We start from the raw sequence: 22,241 nt of genomic DNA, 5'->3' as shown, positions 1-22,241 counted from the left end.
GGGGGTCATCGGCGACGTGGCAGCGACAATGACTAGTTGAAGAGGTGCACTCGTGGGGTGGGGATGGTGCGGCTACAACTTCCCACATCTCCGTGCCATAGTCGCCGTCAAGGCTCTACCACACTGGTTTTGGAACACGTGCAACGGTGCAAGCGAGAAGTTGTTGACGACATTGGGTTCTTCATGTTGTTCGACATTTCTTGTTTGCACGCATGGCCTTGCTTGCGCGATGATGTTCACTCCATGGTTAAGCACGGGAGCGACTGTCTCTAGGCATTTACACCATGAAACATTTTTAATTTCAATTTCCCGTGACCATGGCATGTGGGCATTCCCCTTCATACAACATCGGCTTCTTTAAATACTGGGTGCGGCAACACTAGAAGACTAGGGTTTGGTGGTGCTTTACTGAGTATAGGGTCTCAAGCTCTAGGGTGAAAATATTAGGTCTAGCCTTCGATGTTTGCACCTAGCAAGGACGGTGTTTACACGTCGTGTCCTTGCTGGAAGCATTGCATGGAGATTCCTTAGACGTGCTCTCCTGGGTGAAAACCCAAGATATGATGTTCAATGGTTGAATCCGACGATGACGGCACTTGTGCATCGTTTCCTTTATGAAAGCGTTGCTTTTGAAGAACATTTTGCTTATTTCATGTGTTCTCAAGAACGGTGGAAGGTGTTGCTGCTTATAAGTTGCAAGTTGTTGGCCGTGTTGTTTTTATTTATTCCTTCACTTTTTTTAGTAGTTTTGGTTGTGTACATTCTCGATGTCTCGATATTGTGTCTTTGCAGAGGTTTGGTGGAATTGATATCGTCTTGACATTATTATATTGTGGATGAACAAGTCTACTTGAGTAATAACATTTCTAGAGAAAGGATGTATATTGCCCTTTGTTGAAGAAGAAAAAGACGCTAAGCAAGGCAGAGACCCAACCCGGCCATATCACCAAAACTGGGATGGTGGGGATGAGCCTTGCGATTGACCCGGGCATCGGGAACGGTTGAAAGCATGAGGTCGACGTCGCTTGTAATCTACCAACGTACGCGATGAGAAGGTGCCAAAGCAACCGTAAACAACTCCAACGTTAACCATGCAAGCCTGAAAACATATTCGGATTGCAAAGAGCTTTAGCCCCAGTAGTCTCTTGCTTGGACTTTTGTAGGCTTTGACCTCGAGGCAAGCGATCGCTCTCACAGTGTTAGAGCATCTCCAACAGGCGCCGGACGCGCCGCACGCAAAAAACAGATTTGCCGCGCGCGCATCGCCTGATTTGGCACGGCGCGCAGCGCTGGCTCCAGCAGCCGCGCTAAAATGCAGCGTGCGTGCGCCGCTCCAGCAGCGCGCTAAAATGCAGCGCGCGTGACAACATTTTCGGAAGCATAAAAATAAAGATAAATTGTATAGATAAAAAATAAAGATAAATTGCATAGATAAAAAAACGATACAAAGGTATTTTACATCGGTGCAACGATAGATAGTTCGAAAACATAGATAGATAGAATTACGATGCAACTAGATAGAAAACTACTACGGCATACTATATAGAAGCTACTCCAAATCGCTACCATCATCATCACCATCATCATCCTCGTCGGTGTTGTCCGAGGTATCGAGCCAAATGTCGTCCCAACGTTCATCGTCTGACGTGAAGACCGACCTCCCACCTGCTGAAACGATGTCGCACTGCGCATTCGCCAATGCCTTCCGCCGACGCCGGTCCGCCCGCTCCGCGCGGCGCCTTGCCGTCCTCTCCGCCCAGTAGGCACGCTCGTCGGCGACGTCCTCCGGGTGGCGACGGCGCCACTCCGCCATGGCTCGCTCGTCCTCCTCGGCGATGAGGAGGCGGCGGCAGCGCCGAGCGTGATCGGCACGGTCCACGTCGGTGATGAGACGCGGCGGAGGGGCGACGCACTGCGCCTGCTCGCGCGTGAAGACGTCCCGGAAGTTCATCTGCGTCCGGGGCCTATCCAACCGCCACGCCGCCACGTCGTACGCGCGAGCCGCCTCGTACGCGCTCCGGAACGATCCGAGGCCGAGCCTGACGTCGCCGGACCGGATCTCGGCGGAGTACCAGCCGTTGGGGCGCTCGCGGACGCCGCGGTAGCCCGACGAACCCCGGCGGCGCGGCAGCATGGTGGCGCGGAAAGCGGCGAAGCGGTGAGGTTGCGAGGGGAGGGCGCGTGGCTGTGTGTGTGCGCATGGCGAGCGCGGCATTTTATAGGCGCGCGCGAAGCGGCGCCCCAAATCTACCGCGCCGCGTGCTGCTTTCTCCCCCGCGCGCAGTAACTTCCCGCCACCGCTGGAGCGCGCGGAACCAACTGGCGCGCGCTAAACCCAAATTTTACCGCGCGAGCGCGTCTTTTGCAGCACCTGTTGGAGATACTCTTACTACTACTACTGTTGAAGGGAACCTCTGCCTACATGCTTTCATTTCCTTTCCTCCAAAGACTACACGCTTCAAAGCTAGGCCCCCTCTCCGTGGCATCTTGTGCTGATTAAGCACAATGCCCGGCACAGCACTGCTACACATAAGCAAGGATTTCTGTTTCTTTGGGGCACTGCACATGAGCATGTTGGAAAAAACAAAACAAAGGATACCTAGGCAAAGTGTATGCTGCCTGCAATACCTTGCCATTTGCCCCACCATAAAATGAGCATCATCAGCCTTGCCACTACCCACTAGTTACTGAGATCCGCACTTGTCAAACTTGTGCTAGGAAAAACACATACCCTATGTGTCTCGCTCTGATGTAAGAGCAACTCTAGCACAGTCGTCATATTCGGAGTTGCTATATTATAAAGCTTCACTCCATAATGTTCTCGAGGTTGGACAAATGACGTGCAAATTTAGAGTCGTCGTATCTTAGTCTTCACAAATTTCATACATATGGGACTCATATGTTATTGTCCACATACTTATTTTCAAATTTTTCACCTTCTACTTTGCCCCACTCACATCAACAGGCCGGCGACGCCCACGGCATGGCCATAATTGCAATCAACTCCGCATAGCATGCATGCCAATAATTCTGATGGTGGGGTACCAATTTCGGTGATGGTGCTCGGTTAACAACTTTTTTCATATCATAGCTGTTTAAAATTGTACCAAGCTTTAGGTGAGACACCTTAGTATTATTATGAACAATGTCGTGTGTTTCGGGATTATGAGGAAGTGAAGGTTGTGAAGGGCAGCGGCGGGAGAGGGAGGCTATGGGCGGCGAGAGGGATATGAGCTAGGTGGGACATGTCAACGCCCTTTTTATACTCACAGTCGATGGGCAACATGGCGGAAATTGCCGCTAACAGTTCTACATCACAGTGAGATAGTCGTTTGGCCGTCTACACCGTCGGTAGGAAGGGAAGGTGGGCCGCGCGAGATGATGAAGAGGGGGAGGGAGTGAATCTTTCCTCCCGCGCGAGCAGTTTGTGATGGTGTGTGCGCGCTCCAAAGCAATGCCACACAACCTCCAAGTATGGTGGCTTGTGGGCTCGATTTGGAGGAGCCTCTATAAATTATGGTTATGGTTTCTCGTCGTGTGACGAGATTTGGTGTCAAGTGCTTCAGATATATTTAAGGGTTCAACGGCGATGAATGCGGCTTCAGGGTGCTGGTCCTTAGGGACACGTGCATGAAGACCTCCCGGTTGTCATCGGCAAAGTCAAGCCGGCTCCGGTAGGGGAGCGGCGACAACGGCGCGCCTGCGGCTTGTTTTGACGACGGTAGTGGTCGGTCGGTGGTCTCAGAATCTCAATGTAATTTTTATTATGTTTAAGAGGAATTATACTTCTGGTGACTTTTGATAATAAATCTAGATTATTTTCGCAAAAAAATATTTATGGCGATCCAGAACAGGATGACGACTCTTCTAGATCGTCCAATTCGGCCAAAATCATCAAATTGACGGTTATTATGCCGATCGGGTCGAGATGATGATTCTGCTAGAGTTAGTCTAATAAGTACCATTCAAGTCGTCAACTAGATGGGCATGCGTTTCACACTAAATTTTGAGGAATAAATTATTACTTCTAGTGTTCTCTGTAATGCCATGATTGATGAATAAAGAGAAAAAAGGATGAGTTTGTCTAAAAACTCCTTCCCAAAGATGATCCAAAATGGGCTTTGAGAAAAACGCATGGCCTAAACATTAGCAATACGTGTCAGGGAAATTGGCACGCTTGATTTATAAAAACATGAAAGGACCAATGCCTTGACCAGTGTTCCCATGATGTGCGTTGATTGGCACTGTATTTCCACATCAGTGCTTTCTCTGTCCCTCCTAGTCCTACTCTTGCTGTTACAACTCACAAAAAGTCTCCTACAACTTGGAACCCTACTTAAGTACACCCACCTACACGTAATGGCCAGAAAAGCACTTGCACACATTCAAACTCATTCCCTCGCTCATAGCGGCTGACACATAGGCCCAATCCCCATGGCAACTCGGTTGGACCCACATGCCAGTGATAAAGCATTTGACAAGCGAGGGGGGGAGGAGGACCGGAGGAAGGGACACACACAAGTCTCTCTCCATGTGCTGCTTCCCTCAAACTTTTCCAACCACTCCTCAAATCATTTGTTTGTCATTGCCTGCCTCCATGGCATAATAAGTCCAATCACCATTTGGGGCATGGGTAATCCAAGTCACAGCTGGGGCTTTCGACTAAGCACACGGAAGCATGCGTGTGGGTCCCCTGATTATATTATTTTAAACTGGAACCAGAGCAAAATAATAATAGTACTAGAACCATGCAGCTTTGGTTGTTTTGTCCTTTGGTAGAGAGGAGCAGACTACAGACAGACAGGCGAGGAAGAAGAACTGAGGAAAGAGGGAAAACTGAAAAAGATGTGCAGAGAGAGCAGGGCATGCATGCAGCAAGAAGTGGGCACACCACAGCCCACAGGGGGCAGTACTTTGCTTTCTCCAAAATAAAAATCTAGACCTACTACGGGCATGGTGTACCTACATATCAAGTACACATTGTCTTGTTAAAGGCAGGCCCCTACGGCCCTCTCTCGTTCCAAAGAATAAGAAGCAAAACCAAATGTTTGGTCAATAATATGGAAATAAGTGTTATTTTTTACTGTTTGTATCTTGTGAGATAACGAAACATATCCATCTGCTTCACCATATTTATCATCGACTCATCAGGGAATTACTAAGGGGCAGTTTGGTTTGTGACTAACTCAGCCAAAGATTATCACAACTAAGGTTATGCAAGTTTGACCAACTTAGATGAGTGTTTGGTTTAAGCTACACCTTAGTCAAGCCATATTTGGACCCCACATGGCATACACACAAAAATGTGGCAAGATTCCCTTAGTCTTGCCAACTTGTGACTCTCATTTTGATGAACTAACCTTAGGCAAGCTTGATAAAAATATGTGGCAAAGTGTGGCAATGCTATTCTTAGAACCAAACAGCCCCTAAATGCCAAATATATTTGGCGAACGTTCGAGCTAAAGCCGCCCGTTCTCATCCGGCGTGCTCTGGCCGAACGATTCCGCTCTTCCTCTCTCTCTTGTCTAGATATTTCTTTCGGTTCTCTTTCTGTGATTTTTCTCGTGGTATGTGAAGACGGACGATCCTCGTCTGATGTACGGTACCCTGCCATTCCATCAATGACATGTGGGCCCGTTGAGACCCTGGCCCACATGTCAGTGACCCAACAACAGGTAGGGCACGATAGAGGAGCCGCTTTCATGCAAAGACGAGTATTTCCCTCCTGTACATGGGTGATTATGTTTTCAGTCAAGTAATATTTTTTTAATAATATTTTTGTCAAAGGTGGAACTCACAATCTCACCATTGTGGATTAAGTCAAACAACCTCCCAACAAGACTAACTAATTATTGTGTGAGTTAACTAATTGGAACCCAATTTATAATCCTTGGAACCAGGTAAACCATTGGTGGGGCCAATAAAACACTGTATCGAAGAGATCCTCGGTGACATTTGTGAGGGAACTCGTAAAATTATAGCGTAACTGGGAAGGTCATGTCATCACTGTCGGTGTTCTGGAAACGGGAGTTCCCAGACTTGCTTGCTTGCGGCCCACAGCGTGGCTCCATCGTCGGCCTGTACATCCCATCTTCACCAACAAGCACTCAAGACCTTCGCGAGGGGCCAAGCCTCGCGAGGCGGACGACACAAGACCTCCTCAGGGGCGGCCTCACCAGACTGGTCGTGAGGGACGGAGAGATCAAGGCAATGGACACCTCGCGAGGTTTCTGTGATGCAAGCCATGACGACTGGCGCCAGGTGGGCACCAGCGCGCGCAGTGTCCTCGTTTCCTCTTTGGTGCTAAAGAAGCAAACGTAGGCGAGGAGTCCCGAGGCATCACGCAAAGGTTTCCACATTGGTGCAACAAGACCAAGACCAGCAGGACAGTAAGACGGGATCACCGTGGAGCCCAAGACGGCGTCATCACCAGAGCCTTTGGCAGGTGAAGACTATTTTTGTCAGGATAACTTGTACTAGTCGTCTCCCTTCAAATTGGCCGGTGTGGGATTCCTTCCCGCTCAATATCTGGGAAGAGGACCAGGGCCTCTATAAATAGGACTAGCCACCACAATAGGAGGCAACTGATCCAGAGAGGAGGTAGAAGGGAGGTCACGCAACGGATCATTCAGATCATCCCCAACCACATAAGTTCGCCAAGCACAAGAACACCTCTCCTCAGGAGGCTATTCTTCCTTTGTAACTGTTTATCCACAGCCCAAGAGGCAATCCACCACACCACACTGGAGTAGGGTATTACACCACAACGGTGGCCTGAACCAGTATAAATCTTGTGTCTCTCGTTCTTTGAGTCCGACGAGCTAGGCTGTGAGATCCTACGAAGCGTGCGAGCTAGAGAGAGGGAGAGAACTTCGTGCGCACCCCAGTGTTCGAACCTTAAGGGTTTGCCGGAACCCGAAATCCGACATTTGGCGCGTCAGGTAGGGGTGCGCCGAAACTTTCTTCTTCGCCTATCCGCTCTTCGTCACTCCACCAAGTTCATGGCTGAAGCTCGCCGGCCTCGCGCTGAGCGCCAGGCCGCCCTTACCACCCGCGTCGCTCAGACAACCCCTGTCGGCGGGCCTCCCCGCCGCTCTCCATCACCCACCGCCAACGCCGTCACATGTCTAGTGGCAAACGACCAGCAAGCCTCTTCGCTGCATGCCTCCGTGCGCCGTGATGGCACACCGCCACTCCGTCGCTGACTCCTGCTCACTCATCGTCCAACGCTCGTCGCGCGCCCACGGACGCGCAGGCCGCGCTGCTCATGGCACACGAGCTCCTGCGCTACCGCTCGGTCGACGACCTCTACGAGGACTGTCCGGACCGCATCGCCGAGCTTGTTAGCGCCGCGGGGGGCTCTCCTGCAGCATTCCTCTCGCTGCCTTGCCCGCCCCCAACTGCAGCGACGTGGCTCACGGAGCTCCTCCGCCTCCTCCCCAACAAGATGGCGCCCTCGCGCCGAGGCGTGCAGCTCGCGGTGCGCCTTCGCCTCCCCCACGTCAGGACGGCACCCTCGCTCCAAGGTGCGCGACACCACGATGTGACCTACCGCGTCACGTGCCCGCGCACGAAGAAAGAAACTGCCAAGAGATTCCCTGTCCGCAAGGAAACACTCCACCGCTCCCGGCTCTGTTGCGCCAGGATTGCTTGCTGCGACAGGTCCATGCGCCGCATGCCGGGGCAGCTCAGGGGCACCCCGGCCAAGCTTTGCCTCCGCAACAAGCCCCCTGTGGCCACGGCAGGTTATCGCGCCTTCACTCCCGAGCTGCATAGCATCGTCTGGTCGGGCAAGTTCAAGCCAGATCTACCTCCACGCTACGACGGCACCCCCGACCCTGCGGAATTCCTACAACTCTACGAGTTGAGCGCCGAGGCGGCCAATGGCGATGAAAAGGTCATGGCAAACTGGTTTCCCATGACTCTTAAGGACGGGGCTCGCTCGTGGCTCCTGAACCTGCCTCCAGGCTCGATCTCCTCCTGGGATGAGATGCGCGTCTGCTTCATCGCCAACTTCCAGGGCACTCGTGAACTCCCCCCGCCGCGGGTGACCTGTGTTGCATCAAGCAACAACCGAGAGAGACCCTGCAAAAGTACATCCAGCTGTTCAATGACGTGCGCGTGAAGATCCCCAAGGTGACCGACGAGGCCATCATCTCAGCATTTTCTGACGGCGTCCGCGACATCAAGATGAAGGAGGAGCTCGCCATCCATGAAGAGCTGTGCACGACCTTGGAGCTGTTCAACATCGCGACCAAGTGCACAAGAGCTGAGGAAGGGTGCCTCTCCCTTCTCGAGCTCCCTGCTGCGGATCCAGAGGAGAAGAAGGCCAAGGACGTGAAGCATAAAGGGGTAGCCGTATTAGCAGCAGAGCCAGACACCAAGCGCGACCGAGATCTTCCCGAGTCGCCTAAGGGCAGCCACACGTTCTGCGCCTTCCACAACGTGCGTACCCACAACATCAATGATTGTCAAGAGCTCAGGGCCATCCGAGATGGACGCTTCGGTCGACGGCCCGAGCACAACGACCGGGGCTACGGCCGAGGAGGTGGACGAGGTGGAGGACGTTGGGACGACCGTGGGCCTTGCCAGGAGTGGCGCGACCAGTCTCGCGAGGACCGTTGGCAGGACCAGCCTCGTGAGGGCGCCTGGCGCGACCAGCCTCACGAGGACCGACCTCAGGGCAACCCTGGTCTCCCTCTGCTGCCTCCGCCAAGGAGGAATGACGACCACCAACAAGACGAGGGGGCTGGGGGCTTCCAAGAGCCGCGCGCCATCGCCTGCATCTTGGGTGGCGCTCAGGCCCCAGCCTCCCAGCGCATCTTCAAGAAGTTCTCTCGCGAGGTGAATGCAGCCCTCCCCAAGCTCGAAGCCACGTGTCCGCTCAGATGGTCCAAGTACGCCATCACCTTTAACTCGGCAGACCAGCTCAAGTGTGCGGCGACAGCCGGCGTTCTCCCAATGCTCTATTCACCTGTCATCAGCAATGTCCGAGTCACCAAGACCCTCATCGACGGCGGCGCAGGGCTCAATGTCCTGTCCGTCGAGACGTTCGACAGCCTTCAAGTGCCATACGATCAGCTCCAACCTACCAAGCCTTTCTCGGGAGTGACTGACCGCTCCACCACCCCGATAGGGCAAGTTCGTCTCCCTGTCACCTTCGGTCAATGCAACAACTACCACACCGAGCTCATCGACTTTGACGTCGCCCACATCCGTCTGCCGTACAATGCCATCCTCGGATACCCAGCGCTGGCCAAATTCATGGCAGTCACCCACCATGGCTACAACGTCCTCAAGATGCCGGGAAGCGGCAGAATCATCACGGTCCCCTGTGAAGAAAGAGACGTGGTGTGCTCCCTCGAGCGCGCCTTCCAAGCTGCATCGATCGAAGACCATGACAGCGCGGGGGCGCAGTACCCTCCTGAGGCCAATCCCAAGAAGAAGAAGCAGCTACTCCACACTGGGCCTCAAGGGAGCGGCACCTCCGGCTACTACAAGAAATATGTCAACTAGTGACCTTGTGTTAGTGACCCTGAAAGAATTGGTCATAGATCTATGACCATTTGAGACCAATTGGTCAAAAGCTGTTCGAGGGGCTCCAAACCCTAAACTATAACGACCATTTTGGTCAGAATGGTCGTAATTTCCTTACACGAAATGGTCATAAAGCAGATAGCACTGGTCTGCTGCCTTATTTCTAGCTGATCATGACCAATATAGATGGTCATAACCTTGTAAATTGTGGTGGGTTGCTATGACTAGGCGCCACCTCATCAGTTTTTCCTATGTGTCATGTCCATGTGGCAATTTTTGCCCTAGGTTGTGAAGCAACCTATATTTCTGCCATTCCCAAAATTCCCCAAAAAAAACTCGTAAATTCTTTGGGTCATATCTTAGTCAAATATGTAAAAAAACCTTCCTTGCCTAGTTCAAAAATAATTCAACAATATTCATTTTCCTATTCTGTTCACAATAATACTTTGTGAAGGAAGTGCTATTTATATATTCTTGATTGCCCTTAAAAATTTTCGGCACTCTTTCCTATCTAAATCATTGCCTCATGACAAAATTCAGCTCCATTTGCCCAGTAAATCTTCCTCGGCAAATTTCCAAAGTTTTTTTCCACCTAGAAGCATTGTGAAGTAAGTACCATTTTTATATATCCAAATGACATGAAATTTATACAATTCTTTCATATGCCCAAATTATCACCCTCCTCCAAATTGCAGCTTAGTCAAATCATCTATGTGAGCCCAGGTTCAATTTATATTTTATGGCCAGATTGGCAGATTGCAAAGCAAGTGTTATCCAGATCCCTCCTATTACCCTCAAACTTTTTGGGCACTCTTCCATACCCAAATCATTGCCGCATGATTATAGTTAGCTCCATTTGCCTGGTAAATCTTTCTCAGGAAATTTCCAAAGTTTCTATCTTGAGAGAAGCTTTGTGAAGTAAGTACTAGCTAGGCTTACCCAAATGATCTGAAAATTTACCAGGGCATGACCATACCTATGTAACTTACCTACACCAAATTTGAGCTCATTTCATTTATCCAATTTCTCTCGCTAATTTTCCCAATTTTCTGTCCAGGGAATAGCATTGTGAAGGAAGTACCACTTTGGCATGTCCAAATGGTATAAATTTTCTACAGTGCTTTCCTATGCCCAAATAACCACCCCCACCAAATTTCAGCTCAATCCATTCATTATTTTGAGCCCAGCTTTAACATTCATATTTATGTCCAGTGTGGTACTTTGCAAAGCAAGTACCACCCAGGCTCCTCCTTTTGAGCTAAAAAATTGTGAAGACAATCTTCTTAGTATATGATCACCCTCGGCCAAAACTCACGCCCATTGGCCACGTGCATTTCCCGTATCGCTAATCAAACACTTGGCTGCTAATTCATGTTTGAGCATAGTTCGGTCTCGTCGTGAGAATCTTATGTTGTAATTTTCTTCCTAGCACCTTCCTGGGGAGTACCCAACCCGCTAGACATGCCTAGGCCACCCAGAACACATGGCAATGCCACAGCCACGCGGTGACCACGCGGCGAGCATGCGAGTTTACGCGTTCTAGAGTTGGGGCCCTCGTCCACCATCCAAACCTCGATGTATCACCACCAAACCATGTATTTATGATTAAATAGATACTTATATACCTAGAAATGTTTTTTTTAAAATAAAGAGCAAACTATAAGGTAGATGCAGTTCCAAATTGACCCGCTTCCTACTGAATCGGCAGAAATTTGTCTTTTCACAAGTGGTGGATCAAAACTTTTGACACCAAACCATTTTGTCAATTATGCATTAAATATGTCCTAATATTTTATAAAAATTATTTGGTCCAATTTTGCAACAAATATATGGTAGCTCCTTCACAAAAAAACTCATTTTGGGCATTCAAAAAATGGAAAATGAATTTTCCGTGCAAAAAAAATGAAAACTCCCTTAGGCAACATTGTTTGGAATTCCAAGATGCACCCTTGTGCACAATATGAGATCATTTGAACAAACTATGCAATGAATGTGGCCATAAGTTTGCTCATTTGGCTTGAAAACCCTGAATCTTCGCGCATGACAGCTCATTTTTTAGAACAATTTTTCTAAAAAATTGCCGTATTACAATTTTATTATTTTTCCTGGAAACTTGGTCACATATAATGACACAATGCGAAGGTTTTCCAATTTTTTAATTTTTTTTGAATTTTTATGCCCGTTTTGAAATGCGATCAAAACGGCGGGTTTGACCGTTCCTAGCTAGTGGTTGAATCTTGGAAAACTTTTTATGGTTATCTGACTAAATAGATACTTATGTACCGAGAAATGATTTTTTGAAAAAATAAAGAGCAAACTATGAGGCAGCTGCAGTTCAAATTTGACCCGCTTCCTACTGAATCAACATGAATTTGTCTTTTTCACCAGAGGTGGATCAAGGCTTTTGACACCCAACCATTTGGTCAATTGTGAATCAAATATGGCCTAGTATTTTATAAAATTTATTTGGTCCAATTTTGCAACAAATATATGGTAGGTCCTTCACAAAAAGAACTCAATTCGGGCAATCAGAAAATGGAAAATGAATTTTCCGTGCAAAGAAAATAAAAAATCCCTTAGGCAACATTGTTTGGAATTCCAAGATGCACCCTTCTGCACAATATGAGATTATTTGAACAAACTATGCCATGAATGTGGCCATAAGATTGATCATTTGGCTTGAAAGCCATAAATCTTCACACATGATAGCTCATTTCTGAGAACACTTTTTAAAAATAATTGCCGTATTACAAGTTTATTATTTGTCCTGGAAACTAGGTCACATATAATGACACAATGCGAAGGTTTTCCAATTTTTTGATTTTTTTGAATTTTTTATGCCCGTTTCGAAATGCGGTCAAAACGTTGGGTTTAACCGTTCCTAGCTAGTGGTTGAATCTTGGAAAACTTTTGATGTTTCTCTGATTAAATAGATACTTATGCATCTAGAAATGATTTTTTGAAAAAATAAGGAGCAAACTATGAGGCAGCTGCAGTTCAAATTTGACCCGCTTCCTACTGAATCGGCGGGAATTTATCTTTTTCACCAGAGGTGGATCAAGGCTTTTGACACCCAACCATTTGGTCAATTGTGAATCAAATATGGCCTAGTATTTTAGAAATTTGATTTGGTCCAATTTTGCAAAAATACATGGTAGGTCCTTCACAAAAAAAGAACTCAATTCGGGCACTCAGAAAATGGAAAATGAATTTTCCGTGCAAAGAAAATAAAAACTCCCTTAGGCAACATTGTTTGGAATTCCAAGATACACCATTGTGCACAATATGAGATCATTTGAACAAACTATGCCATGAATGTGGCCATAAGTTTGATCATTTGGCTTGAAAACCCTGAATCTTCACGCATGATAGCTCATTTCTGAGAACACTTTTTTAAAATAATTGCCGTATTACAATTTTATTATTTTTCCTAGAAACTTGGTCACATATAATGACACAATGCGAAGGTTTTCCAATTTTTTGAATGTTTTTGAATTTTTTATGCCCGTTTCGAAATGCGATCAAAACAACGGGTTTGACCATTCCTAGCTAGTGGTTGAATCTTGGGAAACTTTTGATGTTTCTCTGATTAAATAGATACTTATGTACCTAGAAATGATTTTTTGAAAAAATAAAGAGCAAACTATGAGGCAGCTGCAGTTCAAATTTGACCCGCCTCCTACTAAATCAACGGGAATTTGTCTTTTTCACCAGAGGTGGATCAAGGATTTTGACACCCAACCATTTGGTCGATTGTGAACCAAATATGGCCTAATATTTTATAAAATTGATTAGGTCCAATTTTGCAACAAATATATGGTAGGTCGTTCACAAAAATAACTCAATTCGGGCACTCGGAAAATGGAAAATGAATTTTCCGTGCAAAGAAAATAAAAACTCCCTTAGGCAACATTGTTTGAAATTCCAAGATGCACCCTTGTGCACAATATGAGATCATTTGAACAAACTATGCCATGAATGTGGCCATAAGATTGATCATTTGGCTTGAAAGACATGAATCTTCACGCATGATAGCTCATTTCCGAGAACACTTTTGTTAAAATAATTGCCGTATTACAAGTTTATTATTTTTTTTCCTAGAAACTTAGTCACATATAATGACACAATGCGGAGGTTTTCCGATTTTCTGATTTTTTTGAATTTTTTATGCCCGTTTCGAAATGCGATCAAAACGGCGGGTTTGACCGTTCTTAGCTAGTGGTTGAATCTTGGAAAAAGCTTTTGATGTTTCTTTGATTAAATAGATACTTATGTACCTAGAAATGATTTTTTGAAAAAATAAAGAGCAAACTAAATTTGAACCGTTTCCTGCTGAATGAGCGGAAATTTGTCTTTTTCATGAGAGGTGGATCAAATTTTTTGACACCCAATCATTTGGTGAATTGTGCATTAAATATGTCCTAGTATTTTAGAAAATTGATTTGGTACAATTTTGCAACAAATATATGGTAGGTCCTTCACAAAAAAAGTCATTTTGGGCACTCGGAAAATGATTAAAAATAGCTAGAAAGATCAGAAATGCATAGAAATTGGTCCTTATCCATAAAATGTGGTCTAACTCTAGTGAAAATTTGTGTGGTGCCATTTTGCAAAATATTTTTGATAGCTACTTCACAAAATTCCTCTATTTTTAGTACTTAGATACTTTTTTAAATCACTGGTTTTTCGAACCAATCAAGACTCTTCCCACGGATCGATGACATGGCGCCCATCCATCCATCCATCCATCTCTCCATCCCACATCCATCCGTCCATCTATCTACAGAAAAAAGAAAATAAAATGAAAAAGAGATATCCCCCACCCGCAGCCCAAACCCTAGTCAGATCCCATCGACTCCCCCCCTCATCGCACCCCTCCTCTCCTCGCAGCCGCCGCCACCTCCTCCCCGTCCCCGACCTCCTTTCCCCGATCCAGTCCTCTCCCCGCCGCTCCCACCCACCGCCGACCTTGCAGCCCTCCTCACCACCGCCACCGACCTCATCCCCCCTTCCCTCACCATCTCTCCCTACCCTATGCCCCAAATCGTAAAAACAGGAGAATTTTGGGAATCTTGTACTTTTTTTCAATTTTTATTTCTTCATACAAAAGTCTAAATTTGGAGGGTGGAGGAGTGAAGGATTGAAAAGCATATTTTGGTGATCAACAGATCGACCCCATCGCATTGGGAGTGATTTGCGAAAATCTCCCTGATTTGGAGATATTCCCCACCTCCTGAAATAGGATGGTCCGGTTAATGAGAAGATTGATCCTAATAAATAAAGGGCATTGAGGGTGTGGTACCCAATTGTTATTTGTGACGGGACAACAGCAAGTGAGGTTGATATACGAATATTAAGCTTGTATGGTATAGTTGCGAGAAGGGCACTCTTCGGTTCACGCTGGCACTGCGATAAATAATACTTACGGCTCAATTTTATCTTAGACCGGTCTTTTTGCTATCGTGCGAGTAAAAATAATGTGTACAAATGTCACAGGGTTGTACATCTACAGGTGCAAGTAACACTGTAAAAGCTTTACTTAGTCAGAGAGAACGAACTTCAATATGCTTTATGCAATCTAATTCAAGATGCACCACACTTGATGCAAGTACATTTATATGATGGATGCCATTCTGGAACAAGAACTTTACATAAGCCATATGGCAATTGATGGGCGCAAATTAAGAGTGTTCACGATAACCTCTTGGCTTGGTTGGTTATGAAATGACATCGAATGGCATTTTCGTCAGACGACCCAGGGTCAATAAAAACTCATTTCCCGATAGAATCTTACAACAAAGCAATAGAGCTAGTTGGCTTGGGGGGCCTTAGCGGTGGCGCGTGGTTCCTCGGATAATAAGGTGTGATGAACGGGAGGGCGCAGGTGTGCTCCGTGTGCGTGGATTGGGGCATGCGTTGGGTAGTTGCACGGGATGAATTAAGCACTTGACAGGATAGTACAAGAGTATACGCTAGGGCTCAAGAGGAGCGAGGTCGGAGGGGAGAGCCTTGGTTGGCTTGTATGGATAGAAGGCGATGCGCTACATAGGCGAGGTAGTACTTGTTGCCAGACGAGCGTTTGCGAGAGGAATAGACTCCATCCAGCTTAGAGTCTATGACGTGAGACAATAGAATACGCACAATGAGTAGGATAAGGAGTGATGAACAATTGGGGACGACAAATATTACTAATATAATATTGTGAATGATGAAGGGTGAGGAAAGAGATGGCGTGAGTCGTTTGTAAGATATGGTTTGAGCGGCCGGGTTATCGGAAGTGTAGTGTGAGGTTTGAATGGGTGGGAAGAGCGTGAACATTGCTGCTCGAGCGATAAGCTGAAATTTGGCTCAAATAATCTTATTGCATATTTGCATTGGGGATATTCTGCGTATGAGGTGATACGTAGGCGGTGTGTCGGAGAGAGATTGATAGTGTGTAGTTTCATAATAGGGTCTATGAGGATAAGGCGTTCCAGAGTTTATGGTGTAAGGTGAATAACAATGAGATGGTATGTTAGATCCCAGTTAGGATGATAGCAATATTATGGCTGATAAGACTTATACAAAAAAGAAACTGAAAGAGATAAGATACGAACTGAATAGAAAAGCAAGATGATTTGCCCTTGCATGGTAGTAATGTCATTATATTATGTTTGATCCTGCGACAAGAGAGTGTTTGTTATATTTTAATGTAAAGCTTATAAATTTCACTTAGTGATAAACACGGGCCAATTAAATTTAGTGTGATATACAAAAAGATAGTTCTCATAACTTAAATTGGAGTACGACTAAGTCGAATCACGTGGAAGAGGTTCACGCGGGGTGTTTCAAGCAAATTGAATCGAACTTTATGGCCGACATCCCATGCGGCCAATAGAGGAGGATATTGGATGCGTGTAGGGTTTTCCGCGATTTCGTTAGCCTCTCACTGACTGTGATGTTAAGTGATTCTGCACAGCTAACGCGTTCCGCTCTTGCCCCGTTTCCGGAAATCCGGATCAGGAAACCGGCGGGTTGTCGAGCGCGCTTAGTCTTTCACTATGGTTTGAAAATCTATCTGGAAAAAGCTTTTGTGAATCGTTATCTTCTGAGAATGAAAGTAATACTTGTAGTTTGTTAACCTAGGTAAATGATTGTTTTGAAAAAGTATAACAGAGCCGAAAAAACTAAATTTTTTGTTACACTATAACGTTTCCTGCTGGATAGAGCGGGATAATTTGTCTTCTTCATGAGAGGTGGATTCACCTTTTAGTGGGAACCACCGTTTTTATTTTTCTTACATAGCTACACGGAATTAAAAGAAGTGTAAGTCCTTGTACATTTAATATATTGTCCTAACGCTATTTCCTAGAAAATTGATTTGGCCCTAATTATTCAAGCAAGTACTGTCCTGAATTGAAGATCAAATTATGTGTAAGATATGGAGGCCTTCCTTACAAAAAAATAGGTACATTTTATGGGACTTCGGTAAATGAATTAATTATGATCAGCTGAGCCAAAAGAATCAAAAATATGCCCAAGAATATATGGTAGGTCCTTCCCATCCATTAAAAATAATGGTCTATCAATCTAAGTGAAAATTTTGTGTGGTGTCCATTTTAATAGACAAACAGATAATATGTGTTGATAGCTTACCTTCATAACTAAAGTTCCTCTATTTTTGTAGTTACTTAAGATACTTTTCACTAACAAATCGAAGCTATCCAGGATGGTTGGGTGTCTGAGAACACCAAGTCTTCTGAAGTGACCCTCCATCTGGGCTCACAGAGTATTCGCTGACTGGCCGCCCACCGGCCACATCACTATTCGACTGGCCCAGCTACCTTTCATCTCAGTATGGCTCCTTTTTGTCTCATCTTCCTAATTCCACAATCTCATTTATACCGGTCAATGTGCCAATATAAATTATATGTATGTCTGAATCAGAGAAAGACATCAAAAAAGGTGTTCAAGGATTACTTAACAGCTGGAACGGGTAAAACCCAACGCTTGTTATCGATCACAGCATTACAAAGAAGAAACGAGGACTATACAAAAAGTGAAAAATCAGAAGAATCCAGAATAACACATCCATTGCGGAGGTAATACAACTGGGTTCGTTCGACTATGTGATGTCAACTTCAATGACAATTTAGAACCTCAGCTAAAGGTTTCCAAGGGACGAATTAGAAAACTTGTACTAACGGCACATGTGACAACTTAGCTTTGGTACAAGTGTAATCTCTCAAGAAATGGTAGCGGTATCCAGATGTGAAGCATTTATGGTTTCGAAGGGTCCAAAGGAAATGGTCAACTCTAATATGGGCCACAATTCCACATGGCAGAAGGGTTAGGTGTCAAAGATCAATACGTCCATATTGGCAGGAAGGGTGTCCATCCCCTCTAGTTTCGCAGATACCTCCTCCTCAGTATCTAGCAGTCGAGCTCCGCGCTTGCAACGCTCTCTACGATTTCGACACGGACATCTCTTCTCTTTACCCTACTTGATCTTTAAGTGCCCACTCTCGCACGCTGGAAATGCCACCTCCATTTATTTCCATTTTCTGATTGCCCGACCACTCTGGCGCTTCTTTTTGTATGAAGGCTTACGCCAGCCCTCTCTCGACACACCGCCACCCATATAAGTTTAGTTGCAAATTGGAGCGACCTATCAAATCACTATCCCTTCCCTTCGACCTATCTTACTCTAACACACTATACCTCTATGGTGCTCGCCATATTCAAGTATGGATGCAGTCTGAGCAAGACACGGTCAGATCACCTGACTGTCGCACGCGAGTTTCCGTTCCTCTCCTCGCAGCCGCCGCCACCTCCTTCCTCGATCAAGTCCTCTCCATGGCCTCCTTTCCCCGATCCAGTCCTCTCCCCGCCACTCCCACCCACCGCCGACCTCGCAGCCCTCCTCACCACCGCCGCCGACCTCGTCCCTCCCTTCCCTCACCATCTCTCCCTACCCTATGCCCCAGATTGAGTCGAGCAGGTCGGCCGATGCGCTAGGGTTCCGTCCCTCTTTAGCTCGTCGCGCCAGAGCTCGCTCCCCGCTGTAGCCGACCCGACCTCACACACTGCTTGTGCTCTCGCTCCGTATCTCTTGGCGACTAGAGATGCATATCTAGTGGTTCTCGGATGTCGACGGCAAAGCCCCTTCCCCGCGGCCAATCGCGGCGCCCCCGCCCCCCTCCCCAGCGCAGGTGAGGCAGATTGACAGCCTTGGCCACGCCGATCTGGCGGACACAGCCTCGATCCGGAGGGAGGGATTTGGCAGCCATGGTGATGGGGGTCGCCTCCCTCCTCCCTCCCCTCGCCGGAGCTCACCGGCGGGGCCCTGGGCCTGCGCGGCTCCCGTGAACAGAAGCCTATCGCAGCTTCGCATAACAGCAAGCCCATCGCCCCAGACCGACGCACGACGACCTCAGCAACTCCGGCCAGGATGGTCGCGGTCAGGGTGAGCCCCTCTTACTCGTACGCACCGCTATCACGGGGATTAGTTCTCGTCGTGTGATCTAAACTGACCATTTGGCGCTCGTGCTCGTGCACTTCCATCAGTACTAGGTGGTCGGGAGGGGCTTGCCGACGCCTACGGAGGAGCATCCCAGGATCTACCGCATGAAGCTCAGGGTCATGTTTCGTTGTGCATCAACTATACTGGTTCACCCTTTGATGATTTTGCTTGCCATCATTTTTTCTGTTGCGCTGTTAGATATTAATATTATGCGTGGATGTGAGTAGCTTGCTGAATCAATAGGGGATGAGCTTCTCTGCGATTTATTGTGAATCCGCCGTCGACACTCGTTAGGTACTTGAGATGGTACTTGGTCTACTCCGTTGTGGCCATAGCTTTGTTAATTGATGTATTCTTATGAACTGGGTACTGCAATTGTTGCTGCTGTATTCTGATTACTTGTTGTGACCGGTATTGAGAGATTTTGGTGGTTGTGAGTACATTTAACTCGGAGTTCTCCAGTACTCCTAGATTTGCTACTCAAACAATTTTTGAGTACTTGCACTGAAAGGAGTGAAATACTCCTGGTACTTGCATAGGTTTAAAATTGACTTGTGTAGGTTTAAAAATACTCCTGGTACTTCTGATGAAACCAACAATTAACTTGCTAACCTCTTTCAGTGTTCAATCATCTTTTCATTCTTAAATTTCAGTGCTCAATTTCAGATTATACAAACTGGAAGTGTCTGTTCTTTTTGTTTTTGAAGTAGGGAGGTTCTTGATAGCAGTGTGGTAAGCAAAACATTAACTTTGTGATGCTTCCAGTAGACCACTAGCATGCATGTTTTGGGTAATCAATTTAGCTGCTCTGCTGTGTAAATTGAAAGTGAAGAAACCTGATAAGTTAAACCCAGGTGCATGATTGTATACCTAATCTGATATGCTTTTAAACTGTACCTGGGTACTGAATCCAAGTTAAGTATACCCTAGTATTCTCACGCACGCACATAATATGTTGGATAGATAGCTCATGGTTTGTTCCTGTACCGTTCTTGCTAAATGGGTAGCTCATGGTTCTGTGTAGCAGAATATGTTTAAATTTTCTGGGGTACCCTTTTTTACTCTGAATAAGCAATAGAAGTGCTCAACATCCATCATGCATAACCCTGAACATTTATGGTCTCTGTTGATATGTCTTGCTGTGTACGTATAGTGCATGTACATGCATGGTTGTGTTTTGCAGGTGTAGGGAAACTTTTACTGCACAAGTTAACTTGAGACTGGTTATTTTTTTGAAAGATGTGCTTTCTTGCAGTGTCTGCGACAAGAGGGGAGGACTGCTTTGCAATCTCAACGGACCCTGTTCATCAGAGAAAACATCTCCGTGGGCGCCTCCGTGCGCTCTTTGGGCAGCTCGGAGCCATGCTGTCAGAGCTCTTCACCAACTGGACCATCTACACCAACAAGGTGGGTGCATCTCCAACCAATTCTGCAGTGGTAGCAGCACCAGCAGTACTTCGTTTTGAAAATCCGTCGAGTTTCTGACACTGTCAACCTGGCTGGAATGCGTGCAGGCGGCGACGCTGGTGACGCTGCTGTTCGTGATCGTGGTCAACCTGGCGATCGGCATCCTGCCACACATGATGCGCCCGGCGCCATGGAGTAGCTCAGGGGCGTGCTCGCCTCCCCCAGCATCCCGATCTCAACGATCCTAGCGGCCGCCGTCCTTGTCCTGCTCGAGGAGCAGCAGGAGGAGGGGCGCATCTAGCCAGCCACAAAGGGCATGCTCTGTACCACCACATTATCGGCCTTCTGCAGCATCGAGTTCAATATGTCAGGTGACCCTTCCTATCCCGTCTGATATGATGGTCAATAGTTTCTTGTAGATGAATGATGAAGTGTTGGTGTGAATGTGAATGAGTAGCCACAAGTCTGTTTGCGTCATTGCCATAGCTAGTGAATGAGTAGCCACAAGTCTATTTGCGTCACTGCCATAGTTACCTGAATACAAATGAGCAGCCACAAGTCTGTCTGTACTATCACGTTGCCATCCATAGCTGCCAATCACTGTAGATAAATAGAATTTCCCCAAAACTATGTGGGAAATTTGGTTAACCTTGTTGAATCAGATATCATTTTGACACCTGATTAGCATATCACTTGTCCATGTTCAGTTAAGAGTATTCAGTTTAGATGCAGATTTAGTCAACACTATGGATCAGTATTCAGTTTAGATGCAGATACAATCAACACTAGGTATCAATACATGTTTGCGAATGTTATATGCACGGTTTCTTATTAGATCTCAACTACAGCAGCTATTTTCCATTGTTAGGAGAATGTTATATGCACAGCTTCACTTGATTTCCTAACTTTTTTGATTTATAACCTGTAGATGCGGTGTACAAGAGCTCCAAGAGAAGAATCCTGAAGAAAACCAGCACCCATCTATGTGTTTTAGCTCCCTGGAGCTGGCCATGTTAATATTAGATGTATTTTATAGTTGAATACCTGATTTGTACTGCCATGACTGTAAAGTACTTCGTTTGGCTGTTGTTTGAAATTGTATGTGTTATTGGCTCTGTTTGAATCAAGTTATTGGTTATTGCACAAATAGTGAACTGACGTGCGGCGCCTAAACAACACCCTTGGGTCCCATTTCACTAGCGAGTCCTTTAAAATGGGAAACAAACAAAAGAAAAACCGACAATTGGGACCTAATTGGATGATCTGACTAGTGGGACCTGGTCTAAAATGGAATGTAAAAAGGCCAAGGCCCAAACAAGAAATGGAAGCGAAAAGGCCAAAGGCCTAGAAAATAAAAAGCCAAATTGCTGGGCTAGGCCAATGTAGCCAACCAAAATAAAAAGGAAAAAAATAAAAAATTGGGGCAAATTGTTGGGCTAGGCCCATGTAGAAAACCGAATTGGACCGGGCTGATTCTTGTGCCACATCAGCTTGCCACGTTGGATGCCTACGTGGCCTGGGGAGGTTGCTAGTGACCAAAATTTTGGTCGAAGAACCAACGACCATTTACAGAAGGTCGTTAATTCCAGTTTACGACCGCCAGCTTTTGACCTTCTGTTTTTGGTCAAAAAAGGTCCCAAATGAAAAACTATGACCTTTCAGCGGCCAATAGTGAGGGTCACAAGTTGATATATTTCTTGTAGTGGGCGGCGCCACCTCAGGATCTATGCCCACGCCTGGGGCGCCTCTCTCCCTTGCATAGGGAGGTGCGCCCGACGCCGTCCTCGGGCAGGGC

General features: G+C 46.6%; 1 protein-coding gene across 1 annotated transcript; it reads right to left on the bottom strand.

Moving 5' to 3' along the window:
• Positions 1 to 1,549: 1,549 nt before the first annotated feature.
• LOC125507012 (dehydration-responsive element-binding protein 2C-like) lies at positions 1,550 to 2,137 on the bottom strand. Its single transcript, XM_048671714.1, has one exon. The coding sequence runs from the start codon at positions 2,132 to 2,134 to the stop codon at positions 1,550 to 1,552; it is 585 nt and encodes a 194-aa protein (XP_048527671.1). The 5' UTR covers positions 2,135 to 2,137.
• Between the last annotated feature and the right edge of the window lie 20,104 nt (positions 2,138 to 22,241).

Source organism: Triticum urartu, chromosome 5 (genome assembly GCF_003073215.2).
Source record: "Triticum urartu cultivar G1812 chromosome 5, Tu2.1, whole genome shotgun sequence".
In the NCBI taxonomy this organism is placed as follows: domain Eukaryota; kingdom Viridiplantae; phylum Streptophyta; class Magnoliopsida; order Poales; family Poaceae; genus Triticum; species Triticum urartu.
This window is presented reverse-complemented; position numbering and strand designations above follow the sequence as displayed.

What these genes read in the sequence shown, in the direction of transcription:
- LOC125507012 (XM_048671714.1), bottom strand. Translation starts at nt 2,134, where the DNA reads ATGCTGCCGCGCCGCCGGGGTTCGTCGGGCTACCGCGGCGTCCGCGAG.